We start from the raw sequence: 23,338 nt of genomic DNA, 5'->3' as shown, positions 1-23,338 counted from the left end.
TCTCCTCTTTCACTTTCATCAAGAGGCTCTTTAGCTCTTCACTTTCTGCCATAAGGGTGGTGTCATCTGCATATCTGAGGTTGTTGATATTTCTCCCGGCAATCTTAATTCCAGCTTGTGCTTCTTCCAGCCCAGCGTTTCTCATAATGTACTCTGCATATAAGTTAAATAAGCAGGGTGACAATATACAGCCTTGACGTACTCCTTTTCCTATCTGGAACCAGTCTGTTGTTCCATGTCCAGTTCTAACTGTTGCTTCCTGACCTGCATACAGATTTCTCAAGAGGCAGGTTAGGTGGTCTGGTATTCCCATCTCTTTCAGAATTTTCCACAGTTTATTGTGATCCACACAGTCAAAGGCTTTGGCATAGTCAGTAAAGCAAAAATAGATGTTTTTCTGGAACTCTCTTGCTTTTTCCATGATCAGCGGATGTTGGCAATTTGATCTCTGGTTCCTCTGCCTTTTCTAAAACCAGCTTGAACATCAGGGAGTTCATGGTTCACGTATTGCTGAAGCTTGGCTTGGAGAATTTTGAGCATTACTTTACTAGCATGTGAGATGAGTGCAATTGGGCAGTAGTTTGAGTATTCTTTTGCATTGCCTTTCTTTGGGATTGGAATGAAAACTGACCTTTTCCAGTCCTGTGGCCACTGCTGAGTTTTCCAAATTTCCTGGCATATTGAGTGCAGCACTTTCACAGCATCATCTTTCAGGATTTGAAACAGCTCACTGGAATTCCATCACTTCCACTAGCTTTGTTCATAGTGATGCTTTCTAAGGCCCACTTGACTTCACTTTCCAAGATGTCTGGCTCTAGATTAGTGATCACATCACATGATTATCTGGGTCATGAAGATCTTTTTTGTACAGTTCTTCTGTGTATTCTTGCCACCTCTTCTTAATATCTTCTGCTTCTCTTAGGTCCATACCATTTCTGTCCTTTATCGAGCCCATCCTTGCATGAAATGTTCCCTTGGTATCTCTAATTTTCTTGAAGAGATCTCTAGTCTTTCCCATTCTGTTGTTTTCCTCTATTTCTTTGCATTGATAGCTGAAGAAGGCTTTCTTATCTCTTCTTGCTATTCTTTGGAACTCTGCATTCAGATGCTTATATCTTTCCTTTTCTCCTTTGCTTTTCGTCTCTCTTCTTTTCACAGCTATTTGTAAGGCCTGTCCAGACAGCCATTGTGCTTTTTTGCATTTCTTTTCCATGGGGATGGTCTTGATCCCTGTCTCCTGTACAATGTCACGAACCTCAGTCCATAGTTCATGAGGCACTCTATCTATCAGATCTAGACCCTTAAATCTATTTCTCACTTCCACCGTATAATCATAAGGGATTTGATTTAGGTCATACCTGAACGGTCTAGCGGTTTTCCCTACTTTCTTCAATTTAAGTCTGAATTTGGTAATAAGGAGTTCATGATCTGAGCCACAGTCAGCTCCTGGTCTTGTTTTTGTTGACTGTATAGAGCTTCTCCATCTTTGGCTGCAGAGAACATAATCAATCTGATTTTGGTGTTGACCATCTGGTGATGTCCATGTGTAGAGTCTTCTCTTGTGTGGTTGGACGAGGTTGTTTGCTATGACCAGTGCATTTTCTTGGCAAAACTCTATTAGCCTTTGTCCTGCTTCATTCCACATTCCAAGGCCAAATTTGCCTGTTACTCCAGGTGTTTCTTGACTTTCTACTTTTGCATTCCAGTCCCCCATAATGAAAACAGTATCTTTTTTGGGTGTTAGTTCTCAAAGGTCTTGTAGGTCTTCATAGAACCGTTCAACTTCAGCTTCTTCAGCATTACTGGTTGGGGCATAGACCTGGATAACTGTGATATTGAATGGTTTGCATTGGAGACGAACAGAGATCATTCTGTCCTTTTTGAGATTGCATCCAAGTACTGTATTTCGGACTCTTTTGTTGACCATGATGGCTACTCCATTTCTTCTGAGGGATTCCTGCCCACAGTAGTAGATGTAATGGTCATCTGAGTTAAATTCACCCATTCCAGTCCATTTTAGTTCACTGATTCCTAGAATGTCGACGTTCACCCTTGCCATCTCTTGTTTGACCACTTCCAATTTGCCTTGATTCATGGACCTGACATTCCAGGTTCCTATGCAATATTGCTCTTTACAGCATCGGACCTTGCTTCTATCACCAGTCACATCCACAACTGGGTATTGTTTTTGCTTAGGCTCCATCCCTTCATTCTTTCTGGCGTTATTTCTCCACTGATCTCCAGTAGCATATTGGGCACCTAATGACCTGGGGAGTTCCTCTTTTGGTATGCTATCATTTTGCCTTTTCATACTGTTCATGGGGTTCTCAAGGCAGGAATACTGAAGTGGCTTGCCATTCCCTTCTCCAGTGGACCACATTTTGTCAGGCCTCTCCATCATGACCCGCCCGTCTTGTGTTGCCCCATAGGCATGGCTTGGTTTCACTGAGTTAGACAAGGCTGTGGTCCTAGTGTGATTAGATTGACTAGTTTTCTGTGAGTATGGTTTCAGTGTGTCTGCCCTCTGATGCCCTCTTGCAACACTTACCATCTTACTTGGGTTTCCCTTACCTTGGGCGTGGGTTGATCTTAAGTCACGGGTATGTCCTGGCATGCAGTGAATGGTCTTCTAATTCTCTCTGTGCTCTACTGGAGTGGTTTTACCTTCTTAACATTTTTGTATCCTGCTGTAAGTTCTGTCACCCAAACCCCAAATGCATTGCAAGCTGAAAGATCCTAAACCCCACATTTCCAGCATTAATTTAACAAACCATGTATGTGAGTTTAATTCCCATGTGAGATAAGTTAACCTTGCCAAGTTGTGTGATCATTCTCACACACTAGGAAACACATAGTTGTTTTAAGAAAGAAGTGTTCCATGGTGTTTAAGAACTAGTGCAAACCTGTCATCAATGTTGGTAAAATTAAGCTGAAGACTAAAGGCGGTGTACCAATAGTGACTTTTTAACATGAAAAACTACCTTCCTCCTCTTTTTGTATATAAATTGCTAGAGAAAAGTTAATGATAGATATGTATATGGTAGAACCATAAAAATTCTTTTTACCATTTGCCAAGTAACTCATCTGGAGAAGGAAATGGCAACCCACTCCAGTATTCTTGCTTGAAGAATCCCATGGACAGGAGCCTGGCAGGCTACAGTCCAGAGGGGCCACAACAGTGGTACATGACTTAGCAACTAAACCACTACCAAGTAACTCATATACTCTATTGTCCTAAACCTTCCAGAATCATGTAGATTTAGGAGGAATAGGGATGGATAGTTTCCCAAAAGGATACAAATGCTGTTACCAGAACGGGAGGGAAGATATGTGCGTGCATGCTCAGTTACTTCAGTCGTGTCCGACTCTTTGCTACCCCATGGACTGTAGCCCACCAGATTCCTCTGTCCATGGGATTCTCCAGGCAAGAATACTGGAGTGGGTTGCCATTTCCCCCTCCAGGGGATCTTCCCAACCCAGGGATTGAACACAAGTCTCCTGAGTCTCCTGAATTACAGGTGAATTCTTTACACATAGTAGACAAAAATAGTAGATGACCTGTAAACAACTCAGTTGAACAAAGCAATATATACCTGACAAAGTATTACATTCCATTATATTGCTCATATAGCAATCTGAAAAATAGTTGCAATACAGTGTTAAGTAAAAAAGGCAAAGTATTATATTAAAAATTTGATGTGGTTGAAGCTTTGGAATATGGAAAAAATAACAACCCTTTGCACTGTGGTGGTGGGATAATGGGTTATTACATAAAATCACTAGTATATTTACAAAAATATTTGACAGTAAACAGAATGCATTCATTAAAAAAGAAAGACACCTCTTTCTGCATTTAAGTAGAGAATCCCTTTTCTTTCTTTACATGAGAATTTGCTTTCCAAGTAACTGTGTATGGACACTGAGAACTGTATCTGAGACCTGCAGATCTTTCCTCCTGGCTATTTACTGCTCTTCCCCCAGGATGAAGAGCTGGGTGACTGCAGCCCTGTTGCTGTTGCTGCAGAAACAAGGCCTCTGTGACATGACTACTGTCTCAGGCCCCCACTCTTCACTGCCATCAATATCTGAGTAGCTCAGGTAGTCTATAGGGTGGTCCCACCTCTGCCAGAGCTGAAGTCCAATGATCCATTCAGGATGCTGTTTGCCACAGTTATAAACCTGGGTAGACCCTCAGGGTGTAGAGAAGGCTACAGTGCTATGCTCAGTCCAGGGCCAATTGTGATAGAAACATGTGATGAAAACAATAGGGACAATAATAAAATGCAACTGCCCAGATCCCAGTGTTTGCACTCCATGGGCCCACTGTATCAATTCTCATCCACATGCTTATCCTCTGGCACATGACTACCTTTCATTCCTTTAGAGGAAATAATCAACCATTTTGGGCTTCCCAGGTGGCTCCGTGGTAAAGAATCTGCCGGCCAATGCAGGAGATATGGGTTTGATCCTTGGGTCAGGACGATTCCCTGGAGTAGGAAGTGGCAACCTACTCAAGTATTCTTGCTGGGAAAATTCCATGGACAGGGAAGCCTGGCAGGCTACAGTCCATGGAGACACAAAGAGTGAGACACTACTGAGCAACTGAGCAGGCAATCAACTATTTTACACATTTGTGGACATAAAGAAGACAGGCCGGAAGAAATAATTGTGGCTATAATAATACTTGTGGATGAGAAAAGTTTGGAGGAGGAGCTGTTCATGCTAAGCTTTCCACACTAAGCATACATTATTTTATAATTGTGTGGATGGGGGGCTTATATTATGAATAAGGACTATTGAGAAACTAGCAAATTGAAAAGAATGTGGTTTGTATAAAAATTACCTCAATTATAGTAATACATGAAAGCTAACATCCTCTATGCCTGATCCTCTATCTACACAGCTCAATATTCTCAAATATATTTGTTTCATTTTATCATACCAGCAACTCTACATTTTAGATCTTTCATAGATTTACATGTCATCCCAGGTCAGGTGGTCCTCTGTTCAAGTATTTAGTTCAGCTAAATACTTGATGAACTACAAATATTTGGCCCTACATAAGACCCAAATGTAATGCTAGAGACTATATTTCAAGATTACCTTCGTTTGCCGAGATGGTAAACAAAATGAAGTTAAGTATGGGAAGAACTTGGTAAGGAGTGAGTATAATATGTTGACCACCGCCCCTCCCCATCCCAGATCTAAACTGTATTTCAGAATTATAGCAACTTGGAAATAAGTTGATGAGCTCTGCTGCTGCTGCTGCTGCTAAGTCACGTCAGTCGTGTCCGACTCTGTGCGACCCCATAGACGGCAGCCCACCAGGCTCTGCCGTCCCTGGGATTCTCCAGGCAAGAGTACTGGAGTGGGTTGCCATTGCCTTCTCCAGTCATTCAATAATTATGCATTAAAAACATAAAGCAATAGCATATATGATCTGATTTAGTCAGCTGAAATAAGTGCAATATCGATTAAAATACTTAAAAAGTAAGCTAAATCGGTCAAAAATGAAACCTAAATTAAGAAACCACAAGAGAGTAGGTTATATACTTACTTTCTATTCTGTTGCTGTCTCTGATGCAACAGTCAATGGTGCTGTGGATGAAGGTGGGTTGTGTCTGGTCTAAATATTGGGGCCTGTGATCTAAGAAAAAGGGGAAAGATGTTCAGTTCTGTCATCCTGATGACCTGAAGCCTTAAAGAATGTGGTCAAAACAGGTTCACCCAAGGGAATGTTGGTGTCTACTCTAAGATCTTTCAGAGGGAAGACATAGCTGTATTTTTATGTCTTCCACAAAAGTCAATTCTAAGCTCCTAAGAAGAAAATCATAAAATCTGAGTGAATCAGCAGTAAGCTAGTTTAATTCTCTTTGCTCCTAATTGTTAAAGAGAAGTCTCTAAAGCTTAAATACCAGGTAGGGTAACTGACTGTCCTAATTTGACTGAGACCAAGGGAGTTTTCAAAATGTGTGGCTAAAATGCCAAAGCCAGGACAGTCCTGAGCAAACCAGGATGAGTTAGTCACCTATGCCCAGGTCTGCTGTAAAGTCTTTACCAACTTTACTCCAACCCACAAAAGTTTGCCTTCAAGGAATTCTTTCTGCACTTAAAGTTAATAAACACTCAGAATTCTAAGCAGTTTATTTAACATATATTCTCTCTTTATTAGGGGATAGTTTACAAGTTCTCTTGAGAGTAGGAGCCACATCTCTTTAATTTTTATAATTTCTTAATATTTAGCAGAGTGCTAGTGTTTAATGAATGAGTGGAAGAATTTTAAAATGTTACTCAACACTAATTCAAGCATTACACACTTTTTCTTCTTTAGTTTAAATGATTAAGTTTAATGTTTATGAATGTCTGTTTTATTTTAGGACATCTCAAGTTCAAGTTCTTTCCTAGATTATGTGAGCTACAACTACAGATTATGTGAGCATGGGCAAGTTAATTAGCCTCTCTGAGACACAACTTTTTGAATCTGTAAAGTGGGGATAAAAATGTCACTCACTTCCCAGGGATATAGTAAAGGTTAAGCAAAATACTGGCTAAGCGTGTAGTGTTTGTCTTGCACATAGCACACAACTAGTTATTATGTGTTAGTTGTTAACAAGTGATTACACATCAATTCACTGTATTGTTTCTCGCATTGTTTCTTTCAGGGAGTTTATGTCATCCCAGGCAAAAGCAGTTATTAAAACTACTGAAGATTATTTGCAGCCTCAGTTTGGCCCCAACAGACTTTTGCATTCAGCGGCAGTATCAGAAGGGTCAGGACTTCAAGATTGCTCCACACATCAAACAGCATCAGATCATAGCCATGATGAAATATCAGACCCAGATAGCTACAAATCAAACAGTAAAAACAATTCTTGTTTTATATCAGCATCCAAGAGAAACAGACCTGTCAGTGCTCCAGTGGGTCAACTGAGGTAATCAAAGTGGTTCTCTGTTCTTTTTACCTGACTGTTGAAACCTTTTCCTTTGAGCAGAATTTATGATGATTCAGTTGACTATTTCAAACATTAAAATGTAACCCATCTCTAGGGGTTTTGTTTCTGCTTTTGTTTCCTTTTTTCTTTGAAAGCACCTGAGTAGAAGGTTGCTAATTATATTTGTGGAAAAAAAATGAGATATATGTGAGCCTGGATAATATTAACTCTGAAAGGAATAGTTGAAGCAGAATCAGGCTAAGACCATGAATATCTTGGTTTACCAGATATTTGCTTAAAAATAGAAATGCACACTTTTGATATTTAAACAGTATTTGAAATAAAATCAAATTGAAATGAACTTATTATAACAGCATTTTGTGTATACATTTTCACATCAAGATTCTTATAATCTGTTAACCTAAGAGTTTATAGATAGAAGAAAATGTTGATAAAAATAAAAATCAAACTAAGATATCTATATTCACATCATTTTCATATATTCAAATAGGTGGGTATACTGTGGTTTTAATTTACCTCACGTTTTTACTTTAAAATGTTTACTATGCAAATGTGGCATTAGGAATTAACAGGAAAAGTTAGAGAACTCAGGTAAAAGTAGAACATGTTAGTCATTTACCATGTGCTTTTGCTGAGAAAAAAATAAGGATTGAAACTAGTTTTGACTGAAAGCAAACTTAGAAATCTTCTCTTACTGCCCCCAAGCAATTTGAAATGAAAGCAATAAAAGTGACTTCAGAATAAAAACTTTAGTATGATGTATTTGAATTTCAAATCTTTTAAAAAGAAATCAAAGAACTTTAATAAACATGAAAAGTTAAGGGAAATTCTTAGCTGTTTTCTATTTCATGATGTTAAGACCATATTGCTATTTTCTGCTATTAGAATATAGCATATATAATTTTTAAAAGTGAATGTTGTGATGTTTTATAAATAAAATGATTTATTCTGAGATACATGTTTTACATGAACAGTTTTGGCAAACTTATCATGTATTAAATTTTTAAAAATATTTAAGTATATATAGACAATCTTATTCTATAAAAAATTTTTTTGAGGACTACCTAGGAACAATCACTAGTGCTTATATGTGTTGAAAAAATCTGGGATAATATGTACATAAAAATTTTTACTAATTAACATGCACCGATTGTTGTGGTTTTTTTTCTTTAGAGTTGCAGAGTTCTCTTCAAAATTTAAGTGGGACCAGAATTGGCACAAATTGTCTCAAAGACACAAACTTCAACCCAGACTGATTAGAGTAACAGCTTACCAAAATGGATCTAGAGCAGTCTTTGCCAAAGTTATTGCACCAACCATTACCTTGGTAACTAGTATAAAAGAGTTTTCAGTGCTTTATTTCTTCCCTTATTCTCTTTATATATAGATAGTGAGAAAGATGACATTGTTTAAAATTTTCTTTGTAGTTATCTGAATCTCTAGGTAGCTTATATGTATATACGTAGATTTCACAGGCATTCCATTCATTTTAAATCAATATATAAGTAGTATATCTAATTAAACAAATACAATGACTATATCTTATAGCCTTATTAGAATGATGGAACATTCAAGGACTAGAATTTGAGAATCAACTATTCTGTGTTGCGATTAACCTACTTATATATTTTTAACTGCTACAAAATACCCTTATTGGTGGAGTTTCTGAGTTACTTAACTTGGCAAGTGGCTCAGTGAGTTTCTGTTTTGATCACTGCACCTTTTTGCTTAGTGGAAATGTGTTACTTTCCTTGTCCTCAGTCGCTTTCCCTTACCTCTTGTTTTTTGTTAGTTGCTGGAGGAGTGCACAGAAAAGCTGAATCTGAACATGGCCGCACGACGAGTGTTCTTGGCAGACGGCACTGAAGCCCTCGAACCTGAAGACATACCCCGTGAAGCAGACGTTTATGTTTCAACGGGAGAGCCCTTTTTAGATCCATTCAAAAAAATTAAAGGTAAAAAAAAAAAAAAAAACTTGTATTTCCACACACAGTAAATTGCTTAAGGGGCGCAATTAAAAAATGATTTTCATCCTGTCTTTTTTGCATGGTTTAACAAAACTAATGTTTACGCATTTACAGCTCAGTAAGAGGATAATGTGCTTAATGAAAGAAAAATCCACTGACAGCCACGTTTATTGCCCTTCATTAGCATTGGTGCTTAATTTAATATAGATCTGAATAGACATTAGGGAGCCTGCAGGAGGTTAAATGGTGAAAATATAATAAATTAAATCAGAGATTATTGAATTTACTGTTTAGTTTCTGTGACACTCAACAGACATAATTCGTTAGGCTTATTCTCTCAGAAAATAGATCAAAGTTTCAAGTATCATTTATTCATTTATACTCTTGATCTTTTTTCAGATGATATTAACATAATTTTGAAAATGTGACCAGTAATGAACATAATTCTTATATACATGTGATTTTCCTAACAAAATTTTTATAAGATAAATGCCATAGTGTGTCTTTTATATACTTTATGTATATATGTAACATATATATGTTTTATAATAATATTAATTATTTATTTATAATGTGATATGTATAGACATACTTTTGTAACAAAGATCTCTTGGTAGAAAAAGAAAGTCCATTGTTTCTAACATTTCAGAAATGTGGAGATTTTCTAAAAAAAAAAAATTCTTTCTTTAGTGAGAAAGAATATGTTTTAAGAGAGAAATAAAAATGCCACTATTCAGGTATGTCATACCCAGGGCCTGTTATCAAGTGCTATGTATGCTAATCACATTTAAATGACATAAGAACTTTGCCATACAAATTCAGTGTATCTAACTGCTGTATTCCCCTCTGCTTTTTCTACCTGATTAGAAGGATTTTTTTTTCTGCAATTGCTATAAAGCCAGTGAACCAAAGGCAAGTCTAGGCAGTCATTGCATAAATAGAAGAAAAGTAATTCTGGAGTTCATTACAGAGGAAGTGATGAAAATTCTTCCTCCATTAATGTTATTATATAAAACGATACTAGAATTTCTATCTCTTTAAGAATACTTGATCATCAAGAAATAATTTCTTGAATTCAATAAAAAGTTCAAGGTAATTTGGTCCTTGTAAAGAAACTTGTTGCTGCAATACTCAGTAAAAATAAGCTATGCAGTAGTGTAGACCCAGATATTTTTCAAATTTTGTTTTTACTTTAAAATATGGCTGCCTTTATTTTGTATTCATGAATCATCTCTTTGTATAGAAGCATGAGTCTCTGTGGGTAAATATTTCTGTGACTTTTATATTCGGATATATATGTAATGAATACTTCTTTAAGATCCTTGGTTATTTTTATTAATAAGAAATACTTGCCTTTCTTATGATTATGGTATTTTAGAACAGATATATAAAAATTATTTATAGCTAAGCTTCTTAAAAATCTGGACATGAATGCCTGAAATGACAATGTTACACACATGACAAAGCTTGGTGGATGATTTTTAAATGTACAAACTAATTTCCTCCTACTTTTTGTTTTCTCTTTTATCCTTTTAAAACCAAGTCTAGAACAAAAAAACTTCTCTGCTTTGTCTGCACATCTTTGGCTGTGTTTCACTGTGACATGCACTGCTGTTCTTTTAGCACCAAAATGTTGGCACACACTCCTGAAAATTTCACACCATCTCTTGCTGGATCAGCAAGCTTAACCCACCAAAATCTGGTGTTGTGCAATGGTTTTTGACTGATAATCAATCTTTATGCTGCTCGACAGTTGTTGCTGGGACACGGAGTAGAGCAGGTGGCAGATGTGCCTTGTCTTTTGAGAAAAGAAATTGTAGGTGAGCTTGGACACAGACTAGCATATCACATGTCCATTAAAAAGACTTAAGTGTAATGGGAAAAAAGCTACTCATGTAAGTTAAGCTCACAGATAAGCCTATAAGCCTAAAGCCTGATATTGGTTTCTTTCAGAACAAGAACATAAACACAAATAATTTATTATATATATATGTAATTTATCATATATGTGTATATAACTTGAGAGGGGTGGGGGAAATTTCACATATATATGTATCAACTACATATTCTCACCTATACATTCACGTGTACTTTTTCAAATCAGGTTAAAATGAGCTCTCTTGCATGAATGTTATAGATTATCAATAATATGCCAGCTTGTCATGAGTTTACCATAAAAATAAAACATGGATGAATAGCTTTGAAAATGGTAGATAAATTTAGAGTAAGGAAGCATTCTCAGAAGTTGGAAAATTCTACCTTCTAAAGGTAAATAAGGGGAAACACCTGGCCGAATTTGGTGTTACTGTTGCATCTTTGCAGATGAGCATGAATATTTTATGTACAATGAACAAACAAGCATTACAGTCAGTAAATGGTCATTATTTTAATATACTGTTTTTCATTCATTCAGCAAACATCAATTCAAAGTCTACTATGTGCCAGTCCTAGGCCAGATCAGAGACAGATAATAAAAAAGGGGACTTATAATCTGATTTCTTTGTTGTCATTATTCCTTCATCTCTAATTTTAAAGGAAAAAAAATTAAACCAAATCCATTGATCCTCCAAATGAAAATTTACTCTATTTCTGGCACAGGAAAGCCAAATAAACCTATGTATATTTTGGCAATTGTACTTCCATACTTCATTGTATTCTTATTCTTTGGGAAAGTAGTATAGATAGTGAAAATTGCCTTAGAACTATTTCTAGATTTACTAAGGTAGAAAGAGACCTGCAGAACATCTCTGATTATTTAAATACTTTACCACCCCTTTTGAGCATCACTGTTGACAACCAGTGGCGCTGGATTTAATAGAAAGCCAGAGAGCTATTCATCACATACCTCCAAACACAAAGCTTTCGTACAGAGGTCAAGCCAGGGTCAAGATTGACATGAAACATTCCCTGTTGAAATGCAATATTAGAATAATTCTTACATTTGAAGTTGAATGCATAAACAGAAAGATTGATTGTATGGGGGGGAAAGCAGAAAGAATTTTTATGAAGATTGTTGATGAAGATCAACTGTCTTATTAGGTCTTGTAATTCTGTGATTTCAAGATTCTGAAATTTATTAATGATTTCTCTAAAACTATGAAGATATAGTTAATGAATTGTTTCAAAGGACATTTTTAAAGTTTTCAGTAGGTCCAAGTTTCACTGTATAGAGTTCTGAGATTGTTTAATTTTTTTTTTACTTCTGTATTTCCATTCTTTTCTATATATACTAATTTATTCTTTGGCTTTCAGAGTTATCATTTACAGTGATTCATTTCAGTCCTGAGTTTTGTTAGCCAGAAATGAAACTGAGTATTATGAATAGAATTTTACATCTTTTATATGCTGTATTGTGAAGATGTAGTCACAGAAAAAAAATCCATGAAGAGTATTCTTGATACTACACCTAAGATCTAAATTTAAACCTAGAGATTTCTGCTAACTGCCATGTGATCTACAAAATGAGATAATTTGCTGTGACAGCTTGTGATTGACAAGAATATGTGTGAGCACATTTAAAATAGGCCATCTTTTCATGTAGAAATAAATGTCAGTGAAATGATGGATTCTCATCATTTTAATTATTGATGATTTGGAAATATTTCAATTCCACGACATACAAGACACATTCTAAATAGCAGCATAACACTTTTTCTCATATGTGCATCAATAATGAAATGTTTTGTCATATTTTGTTTCTCAAAAAATGCGTTAGTTTAATGAACCTGGATTCATGCATTATATTCTGTTCCATTATATGTCTCCTGAGTTTGTTGCTTTTTAAATGGTTGTGTTAAAAGCACAAGTTTCAAGAAGTGACTTACTACCCACATCATACCTTGCTTTTCTTGCTGCTGGATCTCAAGACAGTGCTACAGTCTACACCAGTGGCTGCATTAGTCCTGCTAAAGCTAATATTGGGCTCTGTGATGCTCACCCACAGGGTGACCACTACTTAACTTGGGCAGTTGCAGCAGGACTTAGGATGGGTGTTCCCAAATTCTCTATTATCACTTTGAATAGTATGTGCTTTAGGCAAGATTGTCAGTCCATCTTCTGTCTCACTTGGCTGCATATACCAAAAGTAGGAACATGATATTATGTAGAGAAAAAGAACTCTCTTCTGAGATAGCACATTATTCTTTTATCTGTTTCTGCAAGGGAGGATAAAACTATAGGCATGTATGTTATGTTTTTTCCCTATTCCAAATATTTTAAATGTATAATTAAGTGTGTATAGTGCCCTTACTATGTAATTAGATGTGGGTCTGAAGATCATTGCAAGAGATGCACCCCCCAACCCCGCAAAAAATTTCTTAGCCAATAGAAAAATTTAGAGCACGCATACGGTAGCATCTCGTACTGTCAAAATATCAAATCATTGAGAAACGCCTGAATTATTGACATATCATGAGTTGTTGAATTGTATATATTGCATATATTCACACAGAAGCTATACTTGTTTAATGAAGATGCCTGCAAACCTGTAACCATCCTGATAATTTGAATACTTCCTGCAAGCCATACACTCACCATGTGCTTTAAGTATATTATTCTTTCTCTGTACAACCCCTGAGTTAATGCTACAAATCCAGTCTCTTATATGCCATTCTAAAACACAGAATTGCAGATGACCAAACAATTTCTTCATAACTCATTTGATAGCACAACCTTATTTGGTATAAATAATCAACTGTTTTGATGAAAAATAATTAATACTTTTGATTATGGGCTGCTACTGTAGACCTTGCTGGGCATATTACATAATATTTGATATATACAATGTATTAACATTTTTTAATTCTAAAATTTCTACTATGGAATCACATCTGACATTAAGGGTTTTGAATACAGCCTTTTTTGTCTGCAAAGAAATTTGATAAAATTTAATTTTCATGAGGATATTAACTCAGAAGTTATAAATACTGTCTTTATCATCTGGAGCTGTTTGCTACATGGGTAAAAGTGGACAGAGAGAATACCTGCCTGATGAGAGTTGAGACAGTGTGTGAGAAGTAATTAAAAAAAAATTATGGTTCTGTTTAAGGAGGCAGAAGAGTAGTTAAAGAGAGACCATTCATTCATTCAATCATTTCCTCAAGAAGTATTTATTGAGTCCCTACAATATGCCAGGATATGGTGTGAACAAGACAGGTCTCATGGAGCTTAGGTTCTAATAAGGTAGAAGAAGCAACAGACATAAACATATACAGAACTAGATAACTTATTTAGTGACAGTGTGAAGTGCTATAAAGAAAATAAGAAGGGTGGTATCATAAAAACAAATAATGTCATGGAAACAAAAGGAGGTATTTTAAAAACTGAGCCAAACATTTCCAGTAACCTTGAAATCAAATCTTTTAGGCGGTTGTCTATCTACCCTGCTTGCTACTTTACCTGAGAATTCATTTATATATCCTATAGGTACTCTTTCAGGATTTTGCCTTCCAAAGCATTTGTTTTTGAAGCTTTGAGACATCTGTTAGGAGAGACATAAAAAATGCATTATCATTTAGTGGGAAGAGCACTAGATTTGAAATCAGATGATCTTGCAAGATTCTAGTACCTCTTATATGACCTTGGGCAGACTGATCTGCACTTCAGTGTTCTTACTTGTATATCGAGGTAAAAATATCTTAAAGGATTATTGGATATTGTCTTATTTTTCTAAAAAAGAAAAATTATTTGGAAATTAAATGTCTATAAATCCCTCAAGTCCCTCATCTAAATAGAACACTGAGAATAGCATTTCATAAGTGTAACTAGGACTCCAAGTGCTGTTAAGATCCCAAGGCTAGTTATTAGAACCTCGTGTCCACTCTTACCTCCCCAGAATAGTTGCCTGGGTGTAGGAAAATACCAACAGCAGTCATTTGGCTCTGCTTTACCGTCACTGCCAGGGAAGCAAACTACTCTGTGAACCCGGGTAAGTGGATTAACCTCTCTAACCCCCAGTTTCCTCATCTATTATATATAAACTGAGTCAATAATAAACATCTCATGAGGTAATTATGAGGAGTAAATACAATAATGTGTATAAAAGTCTGCTGTGCTTATATAATAGGTGTCTAAAACATTGCTTTTCCATCTGCTCTTTGTCTGTTTTCCCTCTTTTGCTCCATCTCTTGTTCGACTCATTTCCACCAGCTTATCATATAGACTGGCACAAGTACCTGATTTTACTACTACAGGTGCTGGCTAGGTCCAGGATCTTAAAATATTTACAACCAAGTTAAAATCACGAGCAAGCACTTGTGTTACAGCATGATATGGAAATCTGAATTAGAGCCTTTGAACTCTCACTGTATTCTATTATTTACCTTGAGAATTTTTCTGAGGTGTAGGTCAAAATCAAGTCCTTTTATGAAAGGAGCCCCAAGTGGCCTTGCTCTGCTCTATTCTGAAAGTTGTGTTTTAAAATATGTTTATGACCCAAGGCTAGCCTTAACTTTAAGCTGCCACAACTTATTTCAAGAAAGTTCATAGAAAAGTTCAGGGAAAGGGTGACAACATTTTGATTGGCACAATAGATGGGATGTTTGTAATTTTAATCAAATTTAAATTGAAGACATACTTCAAATGATATGTCAGACTCGTGTTACTGAGTTAAAATCTAATGACAACCACTGTCATTATTAGTTAAGTATAGCCATCACGCCTATAGCAATAAATGATGACACTTAAGAACATGCAGAAACAAAGAACTCAAGTATTTAGAGAAAAGGGAGTGACTAGAAACCCAGTTGAACACAGGAATGTGACCTGGATTTAATCTATTTACCAAACATAGAAGCAATTGTATTTTGAGCAGATGATATAATTGAATATAGCAGTATGTTTTCTTACTGTCAGAGCATTTATATTTTAAAAACTCATCATCTTGCACCCATGAAATGATGTGCTTGTTCATATTTAAGGTCATTATCTATACTTTCAAGACAGCCAGAGCATTAATGTATTTTCAAGTTTATTGCCCAACTACAAGAGAATTAATCTTTTAAAAAAGATTTTTCATAAGCTTATGGATTTAACGTTGCAAGTTTGCTGCTTTTATTCTGGTGACAGAAGAAGGCAGTATTCTCTTTGCCTGGCACATGCAAAATGGAAAATTACAACTTGGGGAACACCCAGATTTATTTAATTTCATGACAGGCATTGGATTTTTTGAAGTAGGCTGAGAAAATGTAGTGATGTTGTAAATAGACTTTCTAATGCTAGAACATGCTTTATCTTTTTCATGATTTGGTTATAAACAAAACATGAAAATAAAATAGGTTGTGAGTTCTTCAAAATAAATTATTGGGGCATAATGTTCTGAGTGCGGCCAGAGAGTAAGTATATGAACATAAACAGTCAAGGGACTTGGCTGGGATATAGCCCTTTGGGGAAGTTTTTCCCAAGGTTTTGCCCAACCTCCACTAGAACTTCAGTGGAGTGCAGGCCCCACTCCTATCCTTACCCAGAGGGTCATGAGGCTTTGGAACCCACTAGGTGTGGCTACCACAATTAGGAGATGAGATGATAATGAGAATAGGACCCCTTCTTTGACAATTGCATGTGTGAGGACAGGGAATTTGCTGAGAGTACTGTCAATAAGGGGAAGATTGAAGAACCCTTCAAAGGGGACTTCCAAGTCTCCTGCATTTGAGACTCCTGGATGGACAGGCATTGTATTTGGTCCTACTTTCTGGGGAGGCTGTCACTAGTAAGGATAAGCTTATTCTCAGTGTGCTCTTTTGTAGTCATCAGACTTGTAATGACTGTTGTCCTCTCTCAACCAGGCTTCCTTAGGGCATAAAACGTGGCTGCCTTGTTCACCATCTTTTTGAGGGGTAGGACACAGGGCCTGGCACTTAATAGATGCTCAACAAACGTTGCTCAGTGGTTGAATGGAAAACCAAATAGGTTCTATGGTGAACCATGCATATTCCATGGTGGGAGGGGAGGTAAAGACCTCATTAGAGCATCCTTTTGGGCCATCAGTGAGTGGACATTTAGAAGGAGTATATTAAAAATCCCCTATCCCAAATTCTTGTGTAGATTTGTGAATGTTCCTGTTTGGCAAGGGGCTAGAGTAAGCCAGCCCAAGAATAATTCCATGGCAGAGAGGCTAATGGTGATGCTAATGCTTGTCTGAGACCAGACAATGGTCCAAAGTGGAGTGCTGGGATAAATGATTCTTCCAGGAACTTATAGATCTGAGATTTTCAGTCTTCCCACATCCTGTCAGGAATGCCCTTTCTTACCTATTCTCTCCCCTCAGTCTTTTTTTTTTTTCCTCTTATGATGGTTGGAGAAGGCAGAGGAGAAGCTCTCTGCTTCATTTAACACTTCCCTTTGTATTTCTCATAGTAACCTTGCATACAGTAGGTGCTTATTAACTATTATTGAAAGTAAGGAAACAAGAAAGAGGAGATGGTGTGACCTTTGGGAAGGTTTAAGGCCACTGCTTCCTGTTGAGCAGAGTTGAAGGACCCAGAGCTGGGTGGGGGTGGGGAGGCTGTTTTCCAGTTCTAACAGGTACCAGATAGCCTCAGCCCTGGGAGGGATGTCAAGGTTGTGAGATGAGACAAAAGACAGAAGTGTAGGAAGCATTTGTTAGCTCTGCATAGCTAGTATGTTTCCTGAGATGTTCAAGGTGTTTAGATGGCAGCACCTTGTTTTAATACTCAGGCTGGCTTCCTGGCCCCCATGCCTGAGAGCCCCCTCACCACTTGATTATTCCTCATTCCACCCACTGCTAGCCTCAGTTAATCCTCTTCCTCACCAGGGCCAAAACCTACTCAGGTCTGTATTGAGCATCCTTGGGTACTCCATACTGGCATGGGATCAGATTCTGTTTTCCTTCTTGCCTCTGGAAGTAATAATATTTACCCTGGCTATCTTAAATTGAAGAAAATAAGGAAAATCACTAGACCATTCAGGTATGACCTAAATGAAATCCCTTAACAATTACACAATGGAAGTGATGAATAGATACAAGGGATTAGATCTGATAGAGTGCCTGAAGTACTGTGGATGGAGGTTCATGACATTGTACAGGACACAGTAATCAAGACCATCTCCAAGAAAAAGAAATGCAAAAAGGCAAAATGGTTGTTTGAGTAGGCGTTACAAATAGCTGAATAAAGAAGAGAAGCGAAAGGCAAAGGAGAAAAGGAAAGATACACCCATTTGAATGCAGAGTTCCAAAGAAAAGCAAGGGGAGATAAAGCCTTCCTCAGTGATCAATGCAAAGAAACAGGAAAACAATGGAATGGGAAAGACTAGAGATCTCTTCAAGAAAATTAGAGATACCAAGGGAACATTTCATGCAAAGATGGGCACAGTAAAGGACAAAAATGGTATGGACCTAACAGAAGCAGAAGATATTAAGAAGAGGTGGTGAGAATACACAGAACTATACAAAAAAGATCTTCATGACCCAGATAACCACAATGGTGTGATCACTCACCTAGAGCCAGACATCCTGGAATGTGAAGTCAAGTGGGCCTTAGGAAACATTACTATGAACAAAGCTAGTGGAGGTGATGGAATTCCAGTTGAGCTATTTCAAATCCTAAAAGATGATGCTGTGAAAGTGCTGCACTCAATATGCCAGCAAATTTGGAAAGCTCAGCAGTGGCCGCAGGATGGGAAAATATCAGTTTTCATTCCAATCCCAAAGAAAGGCAATGTCAAAGAATGTTCAAACTACCGCACAATTGCACTCATCTCACATGCTACCAAAGTAATGCTCAAAATTCGCCAAGCCAGGCTTCAACAGTACATAAACCGTGAACTTCCAGACGTTCAAGCTGGATTTAGAAAAGGCAGAGGAACCAGAGATCAAATTGCCAACATCCTTTGGATCATCAAAAAAGCAAGAGAGTTCCATAAAAATATCTACTTCTGCATTATTGACTATGCCAAATCCTTTGACTGTATGGATCACAATAAACTGTGGAAAATTCTGAAAGAGATGGGAATACCAGACCGCCTGACCTGCCTCCTGAGAAATTTGTATGCAGGTCAAGAAGCGACAGTATTACTGGACATGGAAAAACAGATGGGTTCCAAATCAGGAAAGGAGTACATCAAGGCTGTATATTGTCACCCTACTTATTTAACTTCTATGCCGAGTACATCATGAGAAATGCTGGACTGGATGAAGCACAAGCTAGAATCAAGATTCCTGGGAGAAATATCAATAACCTCAGATATGCATATGACACTTCCCTTATGGCAGAAAATGAAGAAGAACTAAAGAGCCTCTTGATGAAAGTGAAAGAGGAGAATGAAAAAGTTGGCTTAAAGCTCAACATTCAGAAAACTAAGATCATGGCATCCAGTCCCATCACTTCATGGCAAATAGATGCGGAAGCAGTGGAAACAGTAACAGAGTTTATTTTGGGAGGACTCCAAAATCACTGCAGATGGTGACTGCTGCCATGAAATTAAAAGATGGTTGCTCCTTGGAAGAAAAGTTATGACCAACCTAGACAGCATATTAAAAAGCAAAGACATTACTGTGCCAACAAACGTCCATCTAGTCAAGGCTATGTTTTTCCAGTAGTCATGTCATGAGAGTCATGAGAGTTGGACTATAGTCATATAGTCATGAGAGTTGGACTATAAAGAAAGCCAGGTGCTGAAGAATTGATGCTTTTGAACTGTGGTGTTGGAGAAGACTCTTGAGAATCCCTTGGACTGCAAGGAGATCCAACCAGTCCACCCTACATGAAATCAGTCCTGAATATTCATTGGAAACACTGATGCTGAAGCTGAAACTCCAATACTTCGGCCACTTGATGCAAAGAACTGACTCATTGGAAAAGACCGTAATGCTGGGAAAGATTGAAGGCAGGAAGAGAAGGGGACAACAGAGGATGAGATGGTTGGATGACATCACCAACCCAATGGACGTGCGTCTGGGTCGGCTCCAGGAGTTGGTGATGGACAGGGAGGCCAGGCGTGCTGCAGTCCATGGGGTTGCAAAGAGTCAGACACAACTGAGCGACTAAACTGAACTGAACTGAACTGAAATGGCTGTCAGCCCTCACCACCTTTCTTCATATGAAGGCATAGGTCCCTGGAGGTGTGATGTTAAGAAGATACACCTTGTGTTGCTAAATGCGAGGGTTCCCTAATTCCCCAGTTGTCTCTCAGACAGGAGGCCCATGGCCCACACTTTGAGACGTGATGACTTGGACCTTACCCCGACAGCTATGTTTCGTAGGGAAATGGGTTTTGCCTTCATGTAAAGAAGATGTTTCCAGTAGTTCTTTCTATCCAGAAGATTAGAATGGCCTCCTCCGAGTAGTGCGGAGTTTCTCTGCATTGTGCAGCAGCTCTGATCTGCATTAGCTTATTAGGCCTGCCTTCCTTGCTCCAGCTCTGGCCTATTTTCCATGTCCTCCCAACACTCCATCATACTGTTGCCTAACTCTGGATTTTCACCTGCAGTGTGTCTCTCCTTGGGTTATGCTCTCCCTCTCTAGCCCACTACAAGTACGCTTCAAGTCCGACCTTACATCCTTCCCCTGGAAAGCCTTTCTTGCTCACCACAGGCTGTGGCAGGTGCTGCTTCTCCAGGCTCCCTCAACACCCTGGGACATCTCTGACTAGGCACGTGCCATAGTGTGTGTTGCTCTCCCAAAGAACTCTGAGGTACCCCCTGTGCAGCCTCTCTAGCATGGAACATGTGTTAGAGACTCAGTGAATGAATGTTGAATGAGTAATTGAGTAAATGAAATGGGTAGGTAGAATCAATAATTTTTAAAGTTTCATGGGTTTTACAGTTCTGAACCAAGCAAAGTAATTCACTAAGCTTCTGACTGTTCTGCTGCTTCTTTCTCTGAGCTGTTCTCCATGATACATATTCTGGTTTCTGAGTAAGTTCAAGGAGGGACATGGTAATGAAAAAACTAATTAATTATGAGTATAAAAATGTAACCTTTTCCCAATATTCAGAGAAAATATGTCAAGGTAATAGATACCTGAAAATATTACCTAATATCCACCTAATGAAATAATAGTCATACTCTGATCTGACATGTTTGACAAATAGTTTCCAAATATTTATAGAGCATTTACTATAGGATTAAACAATATTTCAGGTGCTGTCCTGCAGTAGGGAACAAATGCTTACACTGAAAATGTATGATCAACTTTTATTATTTTGTTAAACCTCCAGCAAGCATACTGTTTACAACATACTGGATACGAGAGGCTGTTGTTGTTCAGTTGCTTAGTCTTGTCCAACTTTTTTGTGACCCCATGGACCATAACCTGACAGGCTCCTCCGTCCACAGATTTTCCTGGCAAGAATACTGGAGTGGGTTGCCATTTCCTTTTCCAAGGGATAGGTCTTCCTGATCCAGGGATCAAACCCGTGTCTTCTGCATTGGCAGGCTGATTCTTTACCAATGCACCACCTGGGAAGTCCACATACTAGAGGTACACACATGAGAAAACACTTCATACAATTGAAATGTTCAAAGTCTAACAGGGACACACATGCACAAACAGTTCAATAAAATGAGGGATACTCATTCTCAGTAAGGTGAGGCTGTGAAGCCTGAAGAAAGTAGATTAAAGGTGGTGGCACTGAGAAGGAAGAAGATGGAGAGGGAAAGTCATGATCAAAAGTTGGAATAAGAGCATGGTGTGTGCCCGTCGTTTATTCACAGCTCCCTGCACCTCTACAGAGGAATATTCTCTCAGACTCTTTAACTGCAGTGGTTCTCAGCTAGAGAAAATTTTGTCTCCTGGGCGAACATTTAGCGAAGTCTGGAAACATTTTTTGGTTGTCCCAATGGGGGAAGGTCCCAATGGCATCTAGTGAGTAGAGGCCAGAGTTAGTCACTCAGTTGTGTCTGACTCTGCGACCCCATGAACTATAGCCTGCCAGGCTCCTCTGTCCATGGAAATCTCCAGGCAAGAATATTGGAGCAGGTAGCCATTCCCTTCTCCAGGGAATCTTCCCCACCCAGCGATTGAATCAGGGTTTCCTGCATTGCAGGCTGATTCTTTTTATTTTTATTTTTACTTTATTTTACTTTACAATACTGTATTGGTTTTGTCATACATTGACATGAATCCACCATGGGTGTACATGAGTCAAATCTGCCTTCAGTGCAGGAGATGCGGGATACAGTTGCTTAATTTCTTCAGGTCTCATTTTCCTCATCTATGAAATGAAGATGATAATATCTCTTCCTAAGATATAGAGGATAAAACCAGCTAGTGTTTATAAAGCACTTAAAACATTGCTTTCCATAGGCTAAGTTCTTGGTGAAAATCATGAGGATAATAATATCAGCAATGTTTGCTGTATTTCATATGTATATGAAAGCATTCTATCTGTATAAATTTCTTTCATTCATAATTAGGTAAGGAGAAATACTATTATGGTCATTTTTTTTCAGATAAGAAAACTAAGACAAATGAAATTGACTTATTTTGCATTTACAGAGTTAGTAAGAGGCAAAGTTAAGGTTTGGATCCCCCGAGTTTGGCTTCAGACCCCTTGCTCTTAATGCTTTGCTGCTTATCTAGTATATTATTAATGTGTTTTAGTCATCATTAGTATTATTTTATTAGGCTGTTTTACAGGTTGGTTTAAAAATTCTTTATTTGTATAAAATGTTTCATGTATTTCCAATAGTGTTTCTATGTTTATCAACAAGAATCTGGAAAGTTGGAGTACCTTTAAAAACAACTGTATATAATTTATATTGTAAAGGATAATTTCAAATTTATTTGAATATTTTCTTTATTATATGGTCTTCCTAGATCTACCTAGAGTTCTTTCAGAACACCTATTTGGAACTTCAGAAATGTTATCTTGAAATTTTTTTAGGCTGCCTATTTTTTTAAGTCAAGTATCCTTAGGTGCTTTTAGGTAATAGAGTCATGAATATATTCCTTTTATTGGAATAAGAGGAATTTATTATAAAATAAAAGGAATAATAAAAATTATTCATTCATTCATTCAGCACTTATTGAGCACCTTCTCCACGCCTCAGGTAAGCAATGCATGTTTAGCCAGGAAGGCGCAAAGTGATAGTGTGGTGGGGTTAGTTCCGTGGTAGATGCCTTCACAAAGAGCAGGGTGTCCAAGCTGAAAAAGGCTTCCTAGAAGAGATGACCCAAGGGAAAACTCGAGGAAAACATAGCATTTACCTGAAATATACTCTGAATTCATCCTAGTCTATTCCACTCCTTCTAGACCTTCTTTTGCCAAGCTGTTCTCCTTAACAGGTTTTCTTCTTTTCATAAAAAATTGTATCCCATTGTGGTCATTAGTGAACATCAAAGTGGTATAAAAATCATATTTAAATCCATAATGGGGAGAGGTAGGGAATAAAGATGGTAGGTACACACAAAAAGGCCATGAAGTTTGTTTTGCATAATTAGTATGTTATGAAAAGGGCT

At 37.6% G+C, this 23,338-nt stretch overlaps 1 protein-coding gene across 1 annotated transcript in view; it reads left to right on the top strand.

Annotated features, from left to right (window-relative positions):
- The window catches only part of DCDC1 (doublecortin domain containing 1), a 429,528-nt gene that overhangs the window by 13,084 nt on the left and 393,106 nt on the right, over positions 1-23,338 (top strand). Inside the window, exons 2-4 of the mRNA XM_068988045.1 lie at positions 6,663-6,932; positions 8,127-8,280; positions 8,746-8,908. Coding sequence (XP_068844146.1) covers positions 6,663-6,932; positions 8,127-8,280; positions 8,746-8,908 — 587 coding nt within the window. The remainder of the gene's footprint in view (positions 1-6,662; positions 6,933-8,126; positions 8,281-8,745; positions 8,909-23,338) is intronic.

This window comes from Capricornis sumatraensis, chromosome 16, assembly GCF_032405125.1.
Source record: "Capricornis sumatraensis isolate serow.1 chromosome 16, serow.2, whole genome shotgun sequence".
Lineage (NCBI taxonomy): Eukaryota > Metazoa > Chordata > Mammalia > Artiodactyla > Bovidae > Capricornis > Capricornis sumatraensis.
This window is presented reverse-complemented; position numbering and strand designations above follow the sequence as displayed.